Below are 19,772 nucleotides of genomic sequence, written 5' to 3'. Positions count from 1 at the left end.
TAAATTTTACCGTTTGTGCTGACACTGCCTAATTTGAAGAGATACTGCAGGGCGACCATATGGCCTGGATCATTGCAAATCCGGCTGCATTATGTCTAGCACAAGCATGAAGCTTGGCCAAAAGTTCAAGTCCATATCTTCAACTGCAAGGAAATCATTGCAGTCTTAATATTGGTCAAAATTTGTCGCGTTGTGTCACGACAAATTTTGAAGTATACTTTGAGTCGAGTTATTTGACCGGGGTTTGCATGAGTAATGTTATACATAATTTCGTTGGAATCAGCAAAAAAAACTGTACAGGGTCGCATCTTACTAACCATTCTTATGAATTAGTTTCGATTTTATTAGACTCCAAATATGACATTTTTTTTATGTTGCATGCACACGGACTAAGTACACTTCAGACAAGGGGGTCTAGATCAGCAGCTATTGCAGCTAGAGGCCTGAAATCTTGGGAAACTTACTTCAACACTTGACTAAAGCTACAGTTAAAATTTGACGAAAATTGGAGACCATGATGGTGGGAACTTTTTTCAGTTTTAGACCACTTGGTGTGGAATGACCCGTTTGCCTTTCTTTAATCTATCCTCTAAGATAAGTCGTACGGTCAGTATTGCCTCGTGTTAGAATATTTCTATGGAATCCAAACTGATCTTTCCCAAGGTCAGCATACATTAAGAGTATGAAGTTGATATCTGGTATTGGCAGTTTACTGATGACTGAAGTGGTGTCAGTTACCAGACACATCTAAAGCAACCTTATGCCGACACTGACCTCTCCACGGTGTGCTCCAGAGACGGCAGGGGCAGCGGCGGCAGCAGCTCGTCCTGTGCGAACGTCGTCTGGCCGCTTCCCTCCGGCACGACGTACAGTGTGCGCACGCCAGCAGTGAGCGGCAATGTCGCTCCGGCTGACAGCGGCCCCACAGCCTCCCCCACGACGGCCACGCCGTCTCCACTGCTGCCCTTGCTGCTCCAGATTCCCATTGTCCCAGTGCTCCTCTCTGCAATATGTAATGAAACTCAACTGCGTAATTTTCTTTACGGCACACTGCAATATGGTATCGATCTGTTCATTTTGCCACTTTCGTATGTGAAATTCAGACATATCCTTATTGATTTATTTTTGAAATAATCTTTGTATAAATAAGAATTATGTCAATGATCCTGTCACATTCAAACTAACTATTAATATCTGTTTAAACTTAGTTTTAACAATCACAATGCAAAACTATAACATTTTGAATAATGTTTTCATTTTACAAAATTAAAAACTATAAATTTATATCCCTTTAATGAGTGTGCAAAGCAATTAAAACCAATATCATTCTTTCACTCAAACTCATGTAAAAATCTGTAAGTTACTATCTTCATATTTTTGAACAGAAGTGTAATAACATACACTGTATGATCAAAAGTATCCGGACACTCCAAAAACCATGCGTTTTTTCATATTAGGTGCATTGTGCTGCCGCCTGCTGCCAGGTACTCCATATCAGTGACCTCAGTAGTCATTGGACATCGTTACAGAGCAGAATGTGTGCTCCGCGGAACTCATCAACTTCGAACGTGGTCAGGTGATTGGGTGTCACTTGTGTCATACGTCTGTAGGCGAGATTTCCACACTCCTAAACATTCATAGGTCCACTGTTTCCGATATGATAGTGAAGAGGAAACGTGAAGGGACATGTACATCACAAAAGCGTACAGGCCGACCTCGTCTGCTAACTGACAGAGACCGCCGACAGTTTAAGAGGGTCATAGTGTGTAATAGGCAGAAATCTATCCAGATTGTCACACAGTAATTCCAAACTGCATCAGGACCCACTGCAAGTACTATGACAGTTAGGCAGGAGGTGCGAAAACTTGATTTCGTGGTCGAGCTTCTGCTCAAAAGCCACACTTCACACTGGTAAATGCCAAATGATGCCTCGATTTGAGTAAGGAGCGTAAACATTGGATGACTGAACAGTAGAAAAAACATTGTGTGCAGTGACGAATCGCTGTACACAATGTGGCGATACAATGACAGGGTGTGGGTATGGCGAATGCCCTTTGAACGTCATCTGGCAGTGTGTGTAGTGCCAACAGTATAATTCGGAGGCGGTGGTGTTACGATGTGATTATGTTTTGGTTGGAGGGGGCCTGTACTCCTTGTTGTTTTGCGTGGCACTATTACAGCACAGGCCTAAATTGATGTTTTAAGCATCTTTTTGATTTCCACTATTGGAGAGCAATTCGGGGATGGCGACTGCATCTTTCAACACGATCGAGCACCTGTTTGTAATTCACAGCCTGTGGCGGTGTGGTTACACGACAATAACATCCCTAATGGACTGGCCTGCATAGAGTCCTGACCTGAGTCCTTTATAACACCTTTGGGATGTTTTGGAATGCCGACTTCCTACTAGGCCTCACCGACCGACATCGATACGTCTCCTCAGTGCAGCACTCCGTGAAGAATGGGTCGCATTTCCGCAAGAAACCTTCCAGTACCTGATTGAACATACGCCTGTGAGAGTGGAAGCTGTCATCAAGACTAAGGGTGGGCCGTCATCATATCGAATTCCAGCATTACCGATGGAGGGTGTCACGAACTTTTAAGTCATTTTCAGCTACGTGTCCGGATACTTTAATCACAAAGTGTACAAGTTGAAGTTTGAGTTCAATGTTCTGTTGCTCAGAGAGAAAAATTGTAAATAAATTAATATTGCTACGCAAAATGGAAGTTGAAGTTAATTTATAAAATTGCCACCTCCGCTCCTAGTACATGAAAGGCAAGAATACTAGACTTTAACAGAATAACCGCACTTTAGATTCGCCAAGAGCAACAGTATAACAGATAAGTAAAATTGTTACACTTCTTGTTCGCAAGTAACTTTTGAAACATTGCAGCATACTCATTTTTTTTTGGAGTTACGGTTACAGTCTATGTCTGAATCTATTTGGTATTTGAGAACAATAGTAACAGAAGAGTTTCAACTGGTTAATTTTTCTGAGCGGCTTTGGTCTCTGAAGCCTTCGAATAATACAATCACGGATGAGACACCACAATGTAATCAAGGGTGTAGCGTGCTGCACTGAAGGTTGTGATGATGCAAGGTATTGTATAAACTGCTACAGAGTGCCCAATTACTGTGACCCCACTCCTAAAATATACACTTTTTTTATTATTTGCTCTATCTTCCATGCAAAATTCAAACATTTCAAATAATTATCTCATTTTATAAAATTGGAAACTATAGATTCATATTCTTGTAATGAGTGTACAAAGGACTTAAAACAAATTTCATTCTTTTACTCAAACTCATGTAAATGCCTGTAAGTTACTATCTTCGTACTTTTGAACAGAAGTATCCGGACACCCTCAAAAATGTGCCTTATCCAATCTGTAATTTTGAAAATCTTATTATTCGGTGCGCAGTTTATAGGATGCTGATGATAACAGTTTACTGAGAAAAAAATTATTTTGAGTAATACCGGAACTTACAAGTAACTAAAATCAAGTGCACTTCAAAATTTGACCCCACTGATAATTGTCTGTTCTGAGATTGGCATACCGGTACTTTAATTCAAAAGTACTTATTCTCCCCTTTATACACAGCATCTTACCTTTTCTAAAATCAGTGTGCTGCAAAAGTTACCTACATTCAAAATTGTCGGTTTCTAGACTGGTAAAATATTTTGGAATGTGAACCTTTCAATATTTCAGTGTTATTGTCTGTTAGTCCTAATTTTGTTGTTGTTAAAGATGGACAGTTTTCCCAGAATAACATCTTAATTTATGACAATATAATGTAATTGGATACATAAAAAAGTTCTCCTCACCAAATGACAGCTGGACAACAATGGACAACAAACATATGTAAAAGAAAGGTTTTATGCGTGAACACTTTCGGAGTTAGTGTCTGGTTAAAGGGAAGGAAGAGGGGTGAAGGAAAAGGATTGGAAAGGTTTAGGAAAAGGGGCAGAGTTTGAAAAAGTCACCCATAACCCCAGATTGATGAGACTTAGTGGATGGAATGAGAAGGAAAGGCTGATTTTTGGGCGCAGCACCAGATGAGATTTGAAAACCTGAGATCTTACACGTCTCTAGCCTATCTTGCACTCTTAAGCTCTCAGATTTTCAAATGTCATCCGATGCTCTTCTTTCCTTCTCATCCCGTTGTAATGGTTCTTTATTTACATGACCATTACGGCACTCCAACCCCAGTTCTCGATACCAGTAATATCGTACTACTTTTCTGCAAAGTAACAGACATATTTTTGTGACAATATTCACATTTGGTTTTATTAATGTATATGTACTCCGATGTATCGATATATTACAGTGATATGGTTCTCATGCGTATTCATTTCTGTGAGACTGTCATAATCTTTGACTTACTTGTAACCGTTTTGGCACGAATGCGCACAGAGCGGTCTTTGTTTCACTTTGAAGAAGTTAAGTTGTTATTTTGCTTTGTAAAAGAACAGTCAAGTCTTGTGTTTGGTTAAAGTGGAAATTAAATATATGAAGATTGATACAAAACTGTTTTCTTGATGATGTGACAATTAAGAAGAAGTATATGTGAATTTACAAAAATTTAATAAAAATGTGGATCATGAAGACCAAGTCAAAAATTATTTTTACCATACCATTGTTCTGATCTGCGATTGTTTGATCATTAAGAATTTCCAGAAAAACGCATTTGTTAGGTCTTCAAATATTGCTAAAATACAGATGTGGACCTTCTAGCAGTCAAAGTAGAATCACCCTAGAATCAACAAGATGAGCCATAACAACTTCGACAAAATCTACGTGGAAATCCATTCAAGATAAGTGCCAAAATTAATGACTTCTTTACAGTGACTTCATTATTTCCATTCTGACGATACCATCCACAGTCAATAAATTTGTTGTTGCCCGATAAAGCGAACATATGCTGTGTGAGCAACATTATTAATCTGATTTCTAACCTACTTTGCAAGTGGTGGTATTGTTAGACCATCCAGTGAGTCTCCCCTGACTCGGGGTTCTGGGTGACTTTTCTGAACTCTACTCACCCCTCTTCCTTCCCCTTCAACACTTCTGCCTGAAGGAGGAGCCACTGGCTTCCAAAATCTTGCATACATAAAATCTTACTTATGTACCTGTGTTGTCCTGCTGCCACTTGGAGAGTAGATTTTTTATCTAAGCAATTACATTATATTGTCAAAAATTTCTTATTTTCATTGTTATCTTGATTTAAGAAATATTTCAATTACAAAATCAGTGTTCCTAGACAAGTCTTAGCAGTCTAATAGGGTTGGGTTGTTTCAGGGAGAAGACCAGTCGAGGTCATCGGTCTCATCGGATTAGGGAAGGACAGGGAAGGAAGTCGGCCGTGCCCTTTCAAAGGAACCATCTCGGCATTTGCCTAGAGCGATTTAGGGAAATCACAGAAAACCTAAATCAGGATGGCTGGACACGGGATTGAACTGTCGTCCTCCGGATTGCGGGTCCAGTACGCTAGCCACTGCGCCACCTCGCTCTCCCAGCACGCAATCCAACTTCAACTCCATAGAATAGAATGACAATTTACACTTTTCTGAGTATATTAAATGAAATGCTAACCAAAACAGCATCGCTGTCTTATGCATATTTGTACAAGTGTGGTTCGAAAAGTTCTCGGAATCACGAGAGGTCAGTGCTAGCACAACGAGTTGTTCATGTGATATTCACCGGACTGTTGCCTGTAAACACGTGCCACGTCAGTGCTCTTGTAAGAGTGCCGTGGTGGTGATGTGGCTCTGTTGTCGTTCCTGCATAGTGATTTGCGATGATTGGGAAAAAAAAAAAAAAAACGAGATTCAAGCAGCGAGTAAGTACATCATAAAGCAAGGTATCAACTGTTGCCAAGGGACAAATTAATTTAAATTTGGTCTGAAGAGCTTAGCTGATGATCCACACAGTGGTCAACAGAGATGTGTCACTACTCCAGAAATCACAGCAAAACTGCACAAAACGGTCACAAAGGATCGCCGATAGAAAAAACTTGAAATTCCGCACACTTGCCAGATGTCATCTGAAAGGGTATATCACATTTTCACTGAGGAATTAGAAATGAAAAAAAATTATTTGCAAGATGGGTGCAGCGACTCTTGATGCTGGATCCAAAACGCGTGAAAATGGACATATCGGAACAATGTTTGGCTCATCAAACCAGTCAGTAGACTGATGACCAAAAAAAAAAAAAAAAAAAAAAATGTGAAAAAAGACCAGGTTTAGCAAGGAAGAAAGTCATCTTCCATCAAGACAGTGCGGGCCTGCACACATGTGCCATTGCCATGGCAAAATTACATAAACTAAAGTATGAATTGCCACAGCCACCTTATTCACCCGATATGCCTCCATCAGACTTCCAGCTCTTCCCAAAACTGAAAATTTTTCTTCATGGATGAAGATTCACTTCAAACAAAGAACTGATAGCGGGAGTTGACAAATATTTTGCAGGCCTGGAGACAACTCAATTTCGAGATGGGATCAAGACACTGGAACATCATTGAACCAAGTGCATTAATCTACAAGGAGACTACAATGAAAAATAAAAAGCAACTCAGTGATGTAAGTACTTTTTTCTATTCCGTTCTTAGAACTTTCCAAACCACCCTCGTATTCCATGCTTTTCCTATCTTTTGTGTTACTATATAAAATTTATTAGAATGCTATTTTAACACTTTATGATAACTGCCCTAAATACATCATCCTCACATAGGTGTCGTCGATAAGCACACAGTCAATCGGCAGCTAGCACTCAAAGACCATGACCACTATACACCTTGTAACTGTTTGTTCATGTACTCAGTTGGCAACCAATATCCATCTTGTAAAGCTCTGTGGCAACCTATACTAGTGTAGTAATGAAAGTTGTATGCAAGTTCACTGATCTGATGTATGAAACTTATGAACATTAATAGCCTACTGATCAAAATCGTAATTGATAGTGTTATGCACACATCACTGAAAATCTATTCCTGTGACGTTGTCAGTGATTGTTTTAAAAATCACTTCAAAAGCCTTGCAATCAATGAATGAACTTTGAGAAGGGGGAGGCTACCAAGGAACACAATCAGCAAGTCAAGTAAACTAACAGATCTTCTAACGATTTACAAGGAAGATTTATATCAGTGAAATTTCAATGTAAGACTTACATCCTGATTTATATTCCAAACACAGTATAATGAAATTAACTTATCCTGTATTGACAAATTGGACAAACTTCTTTTTAATCAACAGGGAGTAGCATAAATTAATAAGGTAAACATTGACAGAAGGAGACTCATTCAAGTAAACATGGGCAGACAAATGAACTTTTTGCTAGATGACCAAATTTGTGGATAAGAACTGACACTGGCTTCAGTATATGATATTGCACTTGGTGGAAAAAATGTGTTTGAAATGTAAACTTTTCAATAAATTTCATCTACTTGGGTTTAAATTTCATATACATCATAGCTGGGAAATGCGGTACATGTATGATGTGGAACTGACCCATTCTGCTGTTGATGTAAGATGACATCCAATGTGCCGAATGGTCCGAGATGGATAGGATGAGCACATCCTGTACCTTGGCCTCCAACAGCACGTGTCATCAGTTTTCGGTGTTTTGTAATATGGTTTTGTCTCAACGTAAATTTACATCTACATACATACATACATGTGTTCACTCCAGCTGAAGACACTAAAATACCTTGAAAACTACACATCGGATCAAAGGAAGTTGAAATTCCAATTTGTTCGACTCAGACAGAGAACACCCTACAAGCAAAGTTCCTCAAGTTTAGAGCTAAATATGAAGATAGCTTAAGTCAGCAGAAACCAATAATAACAGTTAACAGAATGTGAGTAAGTATCAGTGTAGCATAAACTCTGTAGTTAAAAATGTAGGTAACTATTAAGCTTTCAACAGCATACAAACAGCAGGTGTTATTTAGTATATTCACAAAGTATCATGTTCCTTTCTAGTTTAGTTGATTTAATTTATCTGGCATGAGCACAATATCAATAAGCGGTATAGTGAGAGTTTATTATTCCAACAGTATATGGATTAAGTTTATACAATTTCCTTGTCTTTTTTAATGTCAGGGTTGCCACAAGTTTCAAAAAGTGAAATTCCCTGCAATCTCCCCGATTTCCTGACAAGTTTTAGCATAATGAGATTTTCACTCTGCAGCGGAGTGTGCGCTGATATGAAACTTCCTGGCAGATTAAAACTGTGTGCCGGACCAAGACTTGAACTCGGGACCTTTGCCTTTCGCGGGCAAGTGCTCTACCAACTGAGCTACCCAAGCACAACTCACGCCCCATCCTCACAGCTTTACTTCTGCCAAAACCTTGTCTCCTACCTTCCAAACTTCACAGAAGTTCTCCTGCGAACCTTGCAGAACTAGCATTCCTGAAAGAAAGGATATTGCAGAGACATGGCTTTGCCACAGCCTAGAGGATGTTTCCAGAATGAGATTTTCACTCTGCAGCAGAGTGTGCACTGATATGAAACTTCCTGGTAGGAGAGCTTCTGTTAAGTTAGGAAGGTAGGAGGCGAGGTACTGGCAGAAGTAAAGCTGTGAGGATGGGGCGTGAGTTGTGCTTGGGTAGCTCAGTTGGCAGAGCACTTGCCCGCGAAAGGCAAGGGTCCCGAGTTCAAGTCTCGGTCTGGCACACAGTTTTAATCTGCCAGGAAGTTTCAAGTTTTAGCATTTTTCCCTCACAAATTTTGAGATCTCAAGGGTAAGTAAAGACGTAAGTTGACAAAAAAATTTAAGGATTTCTGTATTTCTAAATGTTGAGCAAAAATCTTAAGTACTAACATTAACATCTTTTGTAATGAACTGTTTTTAGATGGAGAAAGCAAGCCAAATGGTATATATGTTTCATTAAAACCACTGAAGTTATTTTATTTCAATAAAGGGAAACACATTTGGTGACAAAAATACGCATTTTGTTGGAGTCGCAAGACAGATTTAAAATACCTTCACTGCTTTGAGAAACAGCCTCAGAAAAAAGTTGGCCTCTTGAAAGAAATGTATAAGTTGGGAAAGAGCTGTGTAAACCCACAATGTAGGTGACCGCCAATAAAATATCGGTTCTACTATGTTTGTTATTGTCGGTTATTACCCTCTGTATTATGTCTATTATTCTACAGGTATTGTGTGATTTTTCTTTCAAGAAACAGAGGAGTACATGATTTTATTCTTCTTATTGTTCATACTTTCTAATATACAGGGTGCATCAAAAAAATGTATACACACTTTGAAGTGTCATAGAAAATTTATTTCACGTTCAACAAGGTTAAATATCTATGAGAAAGTAATGTTATGTTTCTTCAACAGGTGGCAGCAGTGGCAAGGAAGTAACTGCAACATGGCGGACATGCGTTTGAGCTTTGAAGTGTGGAAGCAGATAATTAAGTGGTACTGGAAGTTTGAGAATGTAGCTGCGGTTCGCAGACAGTGGAGAAGTGCGTATGGTACAGAACCACCTTCAAGGTTAACAATTACACGTCTACGAGACAAATTCCAAATTCGTGGAACAGTGTGTGATGTGCATAAAGGTCGATCAGGGCGACCTCGTACAGCTACAAGTGACGATTCCACAACTTGCGGTCTCGGAACTGTTTCAGCGTTCACCTCAAAAATCTTCAAGGCAAGCGGCACCTGAGAATAATGTAAGTGCTAGTAGTGTGCTACAAGGCAAGTTTCGTGTGTACATTCCGAGGCTGGTGCAACAGCTAAGTGACGATGATCCAGATCGAAGGTTAGAATTTTGTGAATGGGTCCAGAAGATGGCAAGACGTGAACCGGGATTTATGGGTAGCATAATTTGGTCGGATGAAGCCAATTCGAACTCAATGGAACTGTCAATAGGCATAATTGTGTGTACTGGGCTGAAGATAATCCTCACATTACAGTTGAAAAGGCTGTGAATTTGCCTGGTGTAAATGTATGGTGTGGTTTGTCTGCAAGGGGACTCATTGGGCCTTTCCGCTTTGAAGGTACTGTTACTGGAGAAACGTACCTAACAATGCTTGCTCACTCCATATTCCCTGCCATTCGTGCATTATACAGTAATGATGAGTTTTATTTGGCACCCCGCCGCACTATCATAGGGACGTACGAGCATACATGGATCACAATGTGCCAGGCCAGTGGATAGGACGCAGGGGACCAATCGAGTTTCCTGCACGTTCTCCAGACCCCAAGGTGCTGGATTTCTTCTTATGTGGCACAGTAAAAGATGAGGTGTACAAACGTAAACCACGTAGCCCGGACACACTTCAGAATGAGATTCAGGCGGTGTGCGCAGAAATCTCATCGGACACTTTGGTACGATGTACGGAATGAGTGGTGACTCGTACTCAGAAATGTATTGATGCTGAAGGCCACCAGTTTGAACATTAATCACATTTGCAAAGTACATTTATTTTTCCAATTGGACTTTAAGCTTTCCATTTCCAGAAAATTAACATTGTAGAACGGGAAATAAATTTTCTATGACGCTTCAAAGTGTGTATACATATTTTCACGCACCCTGTATAAACTACTTACAAAATGCCAAAAATGTACTAGAATAAATAAAATGTCTATAAAATGCCGCACTGTACAATGTACTCGTACTTGCGGTGAGATAGTCACAATTCCTGAAATCCATCGCCTGCGGCCTCTGGTCTGCCGAAGAGCGCTGCAGTCCTGGGTCCGTGGATAAACCATGAAAATCCGCCACATTACGCCACACACAGACAGACCTGGCGTATGCGCAGATTACTGAGACTAGATCCGACAGGCAGAGCCCACACGTTAGTGGGAAACTATGGGCTTCAGATTGCCAGGCCCAATCCATTAGAGATAACCACAGAAACAGCCTGTGGTTTTGGCCTGTCACAGAGGGCCACTCCTGTGGGCAGCTATTCACGTCACAGACACCGTAGCGACGAAATGAGACTGCGGTGATCACCCACGCGGCAGATAACTTGTGCAAATACTCTGAGAATCAATACTAAAGAGGAGAGGTAGCAACTCACCGTAAGGATTGCTGAGCCACAGACAGGCTCATAGAAAAGACAATCACACTCATACGACTAAATTTTCGGCCACAGCCTTTGTCAGAAAACGAGAGCGCACACACATTCGTACAATCACTCGGACACAACTCGGGCACACACGACCGTCGTCTCCGGCTGCAGCGTCGACAAGCTCTGAGAATCAGATCCCAACAAACCGGTTCTCACACCTCCCTGCCATTCGACAGCAGCTGCTAGGCTAGTGACAAGAAGTGACGGCCGCAGTGACTGCAATCTGAAGGGAGGGGAGAAGCAGATGAATGAGAGAGTAGGGAAGCGGTGTACATGCTCAGCTGCGCCCAGCCAGTGACGAAGCATGACATTTCAGTAGACAAACAATTTCATGCTACTGAGACCAAAACGAGATTTTTCCAGTTATCCTCCCCTCCCCCCCTCCCCACCCCCCAAATTACCCTGATGCATTTGAAATTCCCTGATTTGCAGAACTGGTAACCCAGAATGTACACCTTGACTTGTCTCACATTCCTGTAGCTTCTCCTCCTCCATAGGAACTGCAGAACACAATGAATAAAAATGTCGCTGTTCGCTATACAGAGGGGTCCAAAAAAATGTATCCACTATTTAAAACTACATAACTTGCAAACTAATTGACGGAGTTGTCTCATTTTTGGTGAAAGTGTAGCTTAAAGTCCATCTTAAAAGATATCACTGTGGGTTTTTGAAATGGTCACCATTAATATCCACACACAAACGATGCCCCCGAACTGCAGCTCGAACTACTGACTGCAAAGTGTTCAGATGGATATTTGCACACGAATGTACGATGGATTCTCGAAGTTCATCCAATGTGCTTGGCTTTTGTCAATAAACGACGTCCTTTAGTGTTCCCCACAGGTAAAAGTCCAGAGGATTGGGGAACGTGGTGGATACTCCACAGAACCTCTACGGCCTATCCATCTTCCTGGTAGATTTTCATTGAGATACGCCCCAACACGATTTTGGTTGTGGGCTGGGGCACCATCTTGTTGAAAGTAAACTCTTCCGTCTCCACACAAGTCTCGGATGGCAGGTAAAATGGATGTCTGAAGCTTCGGAAGGTACACCTCACCGGTAACTGTGCCGTCAAAGAAGAATGGCCCAATCAAGCCCCGGTAAGACAACCCACACCACACATTTACTCCTGGAAAATTCACGGCTTTGTCTACACGGACGTTCGGATTTTTGGCGGCCCAGTAGATGCAATTGTGGCGATTTACTGTACCATTGGGTTTGATCTGTGCCTCATCAGACCACACAGTCATCTCTGCAAACTCTTCATCATTGCACACCATGTTAGTAATCCACTCACAGTATTCCATTCTACAATCTGGGTCGTCCTCGTTCATTGTGTGTAGCAATCGTGGGAGTTGCACTTCCACTTTGCTGTCTTCAAAATTCGCCAAACACTTGAGCGACTCACTCCTGTTTCACGGGCACACTGCCTCACAGACTTCTGTGGTGAGCGAGTGAATTGTTGTTACACACGACGGGAGTTAGCTGGACTTGTTACTGTTACAGGTCGTCCAGATCGTTGTTTGTGTACGTCTTTAACACAGCCTTCGGCTTCAAATTTGTCTCGAATGCGACGAATCGTTAAACATGTCAGTGGCTCTGTTTGATACTCATTTCGCCATTGCCATTGAACCACATTAATGTTGTCATACTTAATATACCACTTCAAAACTGACTTCCTTTCATCGAATGTAAGCCTTGCGCCAGCCACGTTTACTGGAGTAACTAGGAGCAACTAAGAACAAAACACTGACTATCTGGCGACTGTCATCTGACAAAACAAAACAACGCAATACAACGCTTGTGTGGCGATTGCCGGAACTACAAACTATTACATTACCAAAGGTGAGACAACTCCGTCAATTAGTTTGCCAGTTATGGACTTTTAAACAGTGGCTACATTCTTTTGGACCTCTCTGTATATTTAAATGATCTAATGGACAATGTCAAAAGCTCCCTGTGGCTGTCTGTATATGGTGCCGTTGTATACACACTCTGATCAAAAATATCTGGACACTTATTAGTGGACGGTAATATGGGGTTTGTCCACCCTTCACCTTTATGGTGATGTAAACTCTGCTGGGGACAATTTCAGTGAGGTGTCTGAATGTCTGTGGAGGAATGGTAACCCATTACTCCTCAACAGCAACAATCATAGGTGCTAGTGATTTTGGATGCTCGCACCCGGAGCAAAATCGACACTCTAACTTACCCCAAACACGTTTCACTGGGTTCGTGTCGGGAGTCTGGGCAAGGGCAGCCCATTTCAGGAATGTTCACATCCTTCTGCATTGTGTTTTGTTAAGCACAATAAAGTGACCATACCCTAACACCAAAAACAGCCCCATACCCTAACACCACCCCCTCCGAACTTTACTGTCGCCACCTCACGTCACGGCAAGTAACGTTCTACATCCATCGGTGAAACACAAACCCGTCTACTGCACTGCAGGAGGATACACACAGTACAGCATAATTCATCACTCCGAATCACTCATTTCCAGTCTCCACAGTGCCGCAGCATCACTCTTAGCATCACCTAAATTGTCACCCCTTTCTTTTAACTTCCTACACACAGCCACTGTGCTACACGGACTGCTAGTGGCACTTTGGAATTCACAAACAATTCCTTCCACTGACTGTGTGATTTTATACACTCACTCTCCGCAATGCTAGATGGTGCCTGTCCTCCATCAGTACAAGAGGACTGTGCACTCTTAGGCTAGCTGTGGTTGTTCCTTTGTGTTTCTAATTCAAAATCACATCACTGACAGTCCACTAGGGTAACATTAGAGACGTTTAGATGTCCTGACGGAGTTGCTCCTCAGGCGAAATCCACTCATTAGCCCACATTCCATGTCTCTTGTACACTACAAACATGTGAAATACAACACCTGTGAAGGATCACTGTTTGGTGCAGGCATTGGCAGTCGACCCTCAATGTAAATAAATATAATATACTGCACACAAACAGTTGGAATTTGTGATAGGCAAACATCTGAATGTACACATCAGTTGCATTTTAATATGGAGCAACCACATAAATCTAGTTTAGGGAGAATATATATATTAGAGAGAGAGAGAGAGAGAGAGAGAGAGAGAGAGAGAGAGAGAGAGAGAATGCCATCAAACACATATCTACAAACACAACAACTCAAATTCTGCACCGTAATGCCGTCACATACCACAACACCCTTACGTCAAAGGTCAAAGCAGACGGGTGGAATTGGACTCTTCCATTGACCCAAAAAAAAAAAAAACTCAACAGTAAGATCCACTACATAACTTTTGCTGAATATTTATTTCTACAAACAATGGACACATTCTCGTATCAGACTAGTTGACAAAAAGTCACCTCAAAAGGGAGATCCAGTACATAACTTTTGCTGAAAATGTATTTCTGCAGACAATGGACACATTCTACAACCAAATTATGTGACAAAAAGTTCTTATTACTGCTGCTACAGAATTTGTGAACTGAGCTGTTAGGTGGTAAAAGTGGGCCATATTATTTACAACAAATTTCAGTGCAGGATAAATACCCCAGAACCAATATTCAGTATACACAGTTCTTTAAACATGTTTCTGAAAGACACTCCATAATTCAAACTATAAATACATCGTATTACACGTTTTTAGATTCAGAATGTCCTATCTTTGCACATGGAGTTTTCAAATGGCTCTGAGCACTATGGGACTTAACATCTGTGGTCATCAGTCCCCTAGAACTACTTAAACCTAACTAACCTAAGGACATCACACACATCCATGCCAGAGGCAGGATTCGAACCTGCAACCGTAGCGGTCACGCTACTACACAGTTACTAATGTCAGAAAAATATGCCATTTTTATGTCACCTATCCCTGAAAATATTCGCATTGTAAAAAACGAAGTTTTGTTCTGTGGTATGTCCCTCTCACCTGAATCCATTACCAATTTGTAATTTCATGACTAACACTGTCAATGTTTTCTTTCTGCAAGTATTTGTTTTATATATGTAACATGTGGAAACTTTAGCAGTTTTATACAACTAGTCTTTAAATCTTAATGAAAGTCAACTAGCTTCAAACAGTTTATTAAGGTTCCTCAAATTTTTTCTAGCCCTTCTTAAAACTGCATTTGACTTGCTATTTACAAAAACAATTATATCATCTACAAATTTAAATAAACAAAGTTAAATAAACTGATACCAACACTTAGCAATCTAAGACATAAAAGCTTGTTAATGCACAAGAACAAGCACAATGTCAGGAGCTGTTACTAACGAGGATATATGATGTGCCTGCAAGCTTCAGCATCTCATTTTTACAGTTTCCAAGTTTTCTACCTGTGATAATGTATGTCGTGTGTCACAAACTTCTTTCATTTGACTACTGAATTCCTGACCGCCCCCACCCCTCCCCCCAAAAAAAGTATCTCATTCCATTCTGGAAAAAGAAAGAAGGTGCTTCAGTAGTTCAAATTTTGATAGCAATGGTATAGAGAGACCCAAGTCTCCAAGTGTACTATCATTTACTGAAAACTATACTAAAAATGCACTTATGGTGTACCGCAGGTTTTCTGTTGTGTGGTACAGTTGGTAGTTTTCTGTACGGTGGATAATCAGTAGTGAACACGGTAATCATGAGTTGGATGACTAGATGAGATCGTGGAACCAATGAAGAAATAGTGCTTGATAAACATTATTATCGTGAGGCTGACTGTATGAAATTATGTAATCGCATAATGAAATATATTGTACACAACACTGCGACGCGAAACTTAAACTGCAATCTCAGCTTGTTGCCTAATAACCATCTCAGAAATTATGACATGCCCCACAAAGTTTACGAAATAATCATAGGGCTACACTACAGAGCTGTCTATCACCACAGCCAGTTTTTCTCCACATACATTCATTATCTTTGCCAATTCACAACTAGACAGTACCATTTCACCCTAACTTAGATCTCAGGATATGCTGCAGATGAGTTTGTAGCCACAACCAGTTTCCTTACATTCACATTTGTTGGCTTTGGCAAGTCACATCCAAACTATAACATTGGAATATGACACAATATCTCAAAAAATGGTGTCATAATCTGAGAAACTAGCAACACGTGAAATAAATTTGACAATCTTACAATCCATAACAGTCAAATCAATAATCATCTTTCTAACGCTCTTCATGCCCAAAACAAAAGTAATCAATTCTCTTCTGCTGCAACAAGTCATTAGACATAGAAATACTCTTTGGCTTTCAAATACAATCATCAGCTAATTGGCTAAAAACAATCATTAATATTTGCCAACAGCAGCAAGCAAAAGAAAAGCTGCAGTACACAGACAGTGCACTTCAGCCAAGTCTTCTATTCAATATCTTTCTCCGGTTATGGTGTTGGTATGACTTGGAGGTTAATGAAATGGCATAATGAAATATATTGTACACAATACTGTCACACAAAACTTAAACTGCAATCTCAGCTTGTTGCCTAATCACCATCTCAGAAATTATGACATGCCCCACAAAGTTTATGAAACGATCTTTCTAATGCTCTTCATGCCCAAAACAAAAGTAATCAATTCTCTTCTGCTGCAACAAGTCATATGGGAAACTGTAGCTTGAACGTGTGGAACATTCATTCCTTGCTCTGTGTTAAACAGAATCCCCCAAGGAGGAGAGCAAGTCAAGGCATATTTTAAAACAAATACAGATACCCAGTCTGCACACCATATTAACAATAAAGTATTACTGTACTGTTTAACGCTTTTCAAGTTTATACCAGATAGCCTAAATTTATTTATTGGTGCTGGGGACCTAAGACTGGACAACAATAAAAAATAGTGGACGATTCCGTAATTATTACATATATTTCTTCAAATGTTTACAAACATCAGTTTTAGCAAAAGGTAATAGTACACAATATTTTATTACTCTATACACTTTATAAAGACAACATTAATTGGTGCTATGGCAGAGGTTGACAAAGTAGTCGACGGTCGATTTGAGATTGTTCCTGTCCATTTATTATTTCTGTGGACTTGGGTAATGCTTACATAGACTGATGCTGGGATGGAGTAGGCCTATGCCTTTCTGCACTAGTGCAGCATTTGTCTGCCGTATATTTATAACATCTGATTGTCGTGTGTAGTACTTGTGTATAGATTCATTATAGGCAATGGAGGGACTGTAACTGTTTAGTGTTTCTTTTATAATAATTACATTTCCTGGTGCAGTATGTAAAGACATGGATGTGACATTACTTTATTTTTTCTGAAATAGTTGCCCACGTGATGATCTTGGTCTACCCTTTCCATTAGGTTAACAATCTTTTTCTGTATTATAAATGATGTCAAACTTTGCTCCCAAAAGTTACACTACATTTCAATACCATGTTTTAGTTCTGTTTACAAAATTGAATTAAATGTTGCAAAGTGTGTTCAAATATGACACGAAAATAAACTTAGGATTAGCACAACGTACACTGGGCATTAACGTTCGCTGACTTAGCCAACCCATGAGTCTACCAATCTTACCTAGACCCCGGGCTACGCTACAGGTCAGTGTGTAACTACAACCCAGTTTCGAATGGCAGAGCTAATACACAGGAAGTACATTGGAAACAGGGTGTAAAAATTCGAAGATACATAACAAAGCGTCTGCAAGATTTATGGATCCCTACAAGTCTATATGAATAACGATCGGTGCTGATTAAAAGCAGTAATTACGATGCTTAAAAGTGACAAGTGACAAGATATGGACATGCTACAATTCACCGCAGACGAGCGTTAATTGAGTTGCTCTCTTTCTTACATGCGGGGTAAGTTTCCACAGGCGACTCGGATACCACTCGGTCGAATCTCTGCACCTACTGACGCAAGTCTCTCGGAAATACTGTTGCACGGCATCGCAAGCCACTCCCTGCCCTCTGCACGCACGCGAACATTCCTCTTTTTTTCTGGCTGTCAGGCAGTTCTTTTTTGCGCTAGCCCCATCAATACAAGCCACGTTCAATCATCGCCGTTTAACCTATCTGGTCAGCTTCGTCTGTCAATTACTGTCAAGGTCGCTTCAAGGCAAGACGTTTACATTTCTAGCCGTTAGCAGATTCTTGAGATCCTCTCTAAGCGACGACAAACTGCAAGAATACGTAAATTCTGAAGACAAGTACGAATTCTGAAGACCAGCGGCACGTTATAAGGCAGTGCTGCTTTACCTTTCGAAAGAAGGCGTTGTTTGACGTTCCCGCGGATTTCTCCTCACATCTGTTCTGCGCTAGGATTAGAAAGCTGCCGTGGACTAGGGCCAGTTGCCTTGCACTTCGTCCTCTCCCCCCATCAGGTACTTTCGGACTCCGACCTAGAGTCATTACGCCCGCTGTATCTTCTTGCTGAATCACTGTACGAAACCTCACTTAGCTATAAACAAAACACACGGTTTCAAAACATTCGTGACCCCACTTCCTGCAGTGCCAATGACCTTACGCCAAAGATACGCCAGTCGTAATCGACTGCGGCTGCGTTTTGGAAATGTGCCAGCAGAAATAAAACAAATAGGCCTGTTTTCAGTAGCTGCGCAGAGGCGCGTAGAAGTCACAGCTTTTGCTGAACTTCTTGCTTAATTTACCATCGTTGGTGTTGCATCACACAAATAATTTACTGAATTTATTCTGGCTCGAGGCGCGGTGAACACGGTAGCGAGCTTTTCAAAGAATTTTTTGGAATTTTCAGAGGCTCCCTTTTTTCGCTGATTCCTGCCGGCTTTTTCTCATCTCTCATTCTCATTCCTGAAGTAGAGAGTGAACCTATAACAGAACGTGTGCTCTTTTTTGCCGTAGGCTAGCCGACTGTATGGTCGGATGTCGGAAAGTGACAGAAAACAACGCGAAAAACGGTGCGTGGTAGAAGTTTACTCGTCATCGGCAGAGTTCATATTTTGAAAATGAATCAAATGGATTTTTTGGCCTTCATAATTTTAAAAGATGACATTTAAAGCAAGATACAGTAACATTTAAGCTTGATCAGACACCCTCTGTAGAGGAGACATTCAAAATCAAACGCAAGTAAGACACTTTAGTGTTGTTCTTAACTCTGTCTCCCTTTCGCTACCTGTTTAACCATGCTCTGAAGAGGAACACAATACGATTGTATTTTATGGTGCTTATCACTTCTGTCACCTCCGGCATTGTTTGTTAATGTGAAGCTGTAAATAACTGTGTAGTGCATAGCACAAGGTACACCACAGGTTTCTTCCCGTTCCATTCAGGTTTTCAGCGTGTGAAGAACGACTTTTTAAATGCCTCTGTGTTGCTATAAGTAACTTAACCTTTTCCTATGGGAGCCGTACGAGAGGGTTATAGTATATTCATCATTATAGTATATTCGTCATTTAAAGTTGGCTCTTGAAACTTTATACCTAGCCTTCCTTGGCATAGTTTACATCTATCTTCAAGTGTCTACCATTTCACTTTCTTCATCATCTCTGTGACACTCTCCCACAGGTCAAAGAAACCTGTTACCAATCTTGTTGCCCTTGCTATGCTTTCAATATCCCCTGTTGGTATTATTGGTATGAGTCCTATTCATCTGACTGTGAGCAACATTCCAGGATGGGTTGCTATGCAATATCATTTGGAGACGATTGCATTGCCCCAGTATTCTACCAGTGAACTGCAGTAAGCCTATGTGATTGTTCCATTTCAT

General features: G+C 40.7%; 1 protein-coding gene across 3 annotated transcripts in view; it reads right to left on the bottom strand.

Moving 5' to 3' along the window:
* Positions 1-18,531, bottom strand: part of LOC124720113 (peroxisomal carnitine O-octanoyltransferase) — a 245,074-nt gene extending 226,543 nt beyond the window's left edge. For 2 of the 3 annotated variants that reach the window (XM_047245407.1, XM_047245409.1), the window contains exons 1-2: positions 18,287-18,531; positions 775-1,003 (exon numbers count right to left, since the gene is read on the bottom strand). In XM_047245407.1, coding sequence (XP_047101363.1) covers positions 775-986 — 212 coding nt within the window. In that variant the 5' untranslated portion in view covers positions 987-1,003; positions 18,287-18,531. Of the gene's footprint in view, positions 1-774; positions 1,004-17,883; positions 18,015-18,286 lie in introns of those variants that run through there. The other variant, XM_047245408.1, reaches the window with a different exon arrangement.
* Between the last annotated feature and the right edge of the window lie 1,241 nt (positions 18,532-19,772).

The sequence above is a fragment of the Schistocerca piceifrons genome, chromosome 11 (genome assembly GCF_021461385.2).
Source record: "Schistocerca piceifrons isolate TAMUIC-IGC-003096 chromosome 11, iqSchPice1.1, whole genome shotgun sequence".
Lineage (NCBI taxonomy): Eukaryota > Metazoa > Arthropoda > Insecta > Orthoptera > Acrididae > Schistocerca > Schistocerca piceifrons.
This window is presented reverse-complemented; position numbering and strand designations above follow the sequence as displayed.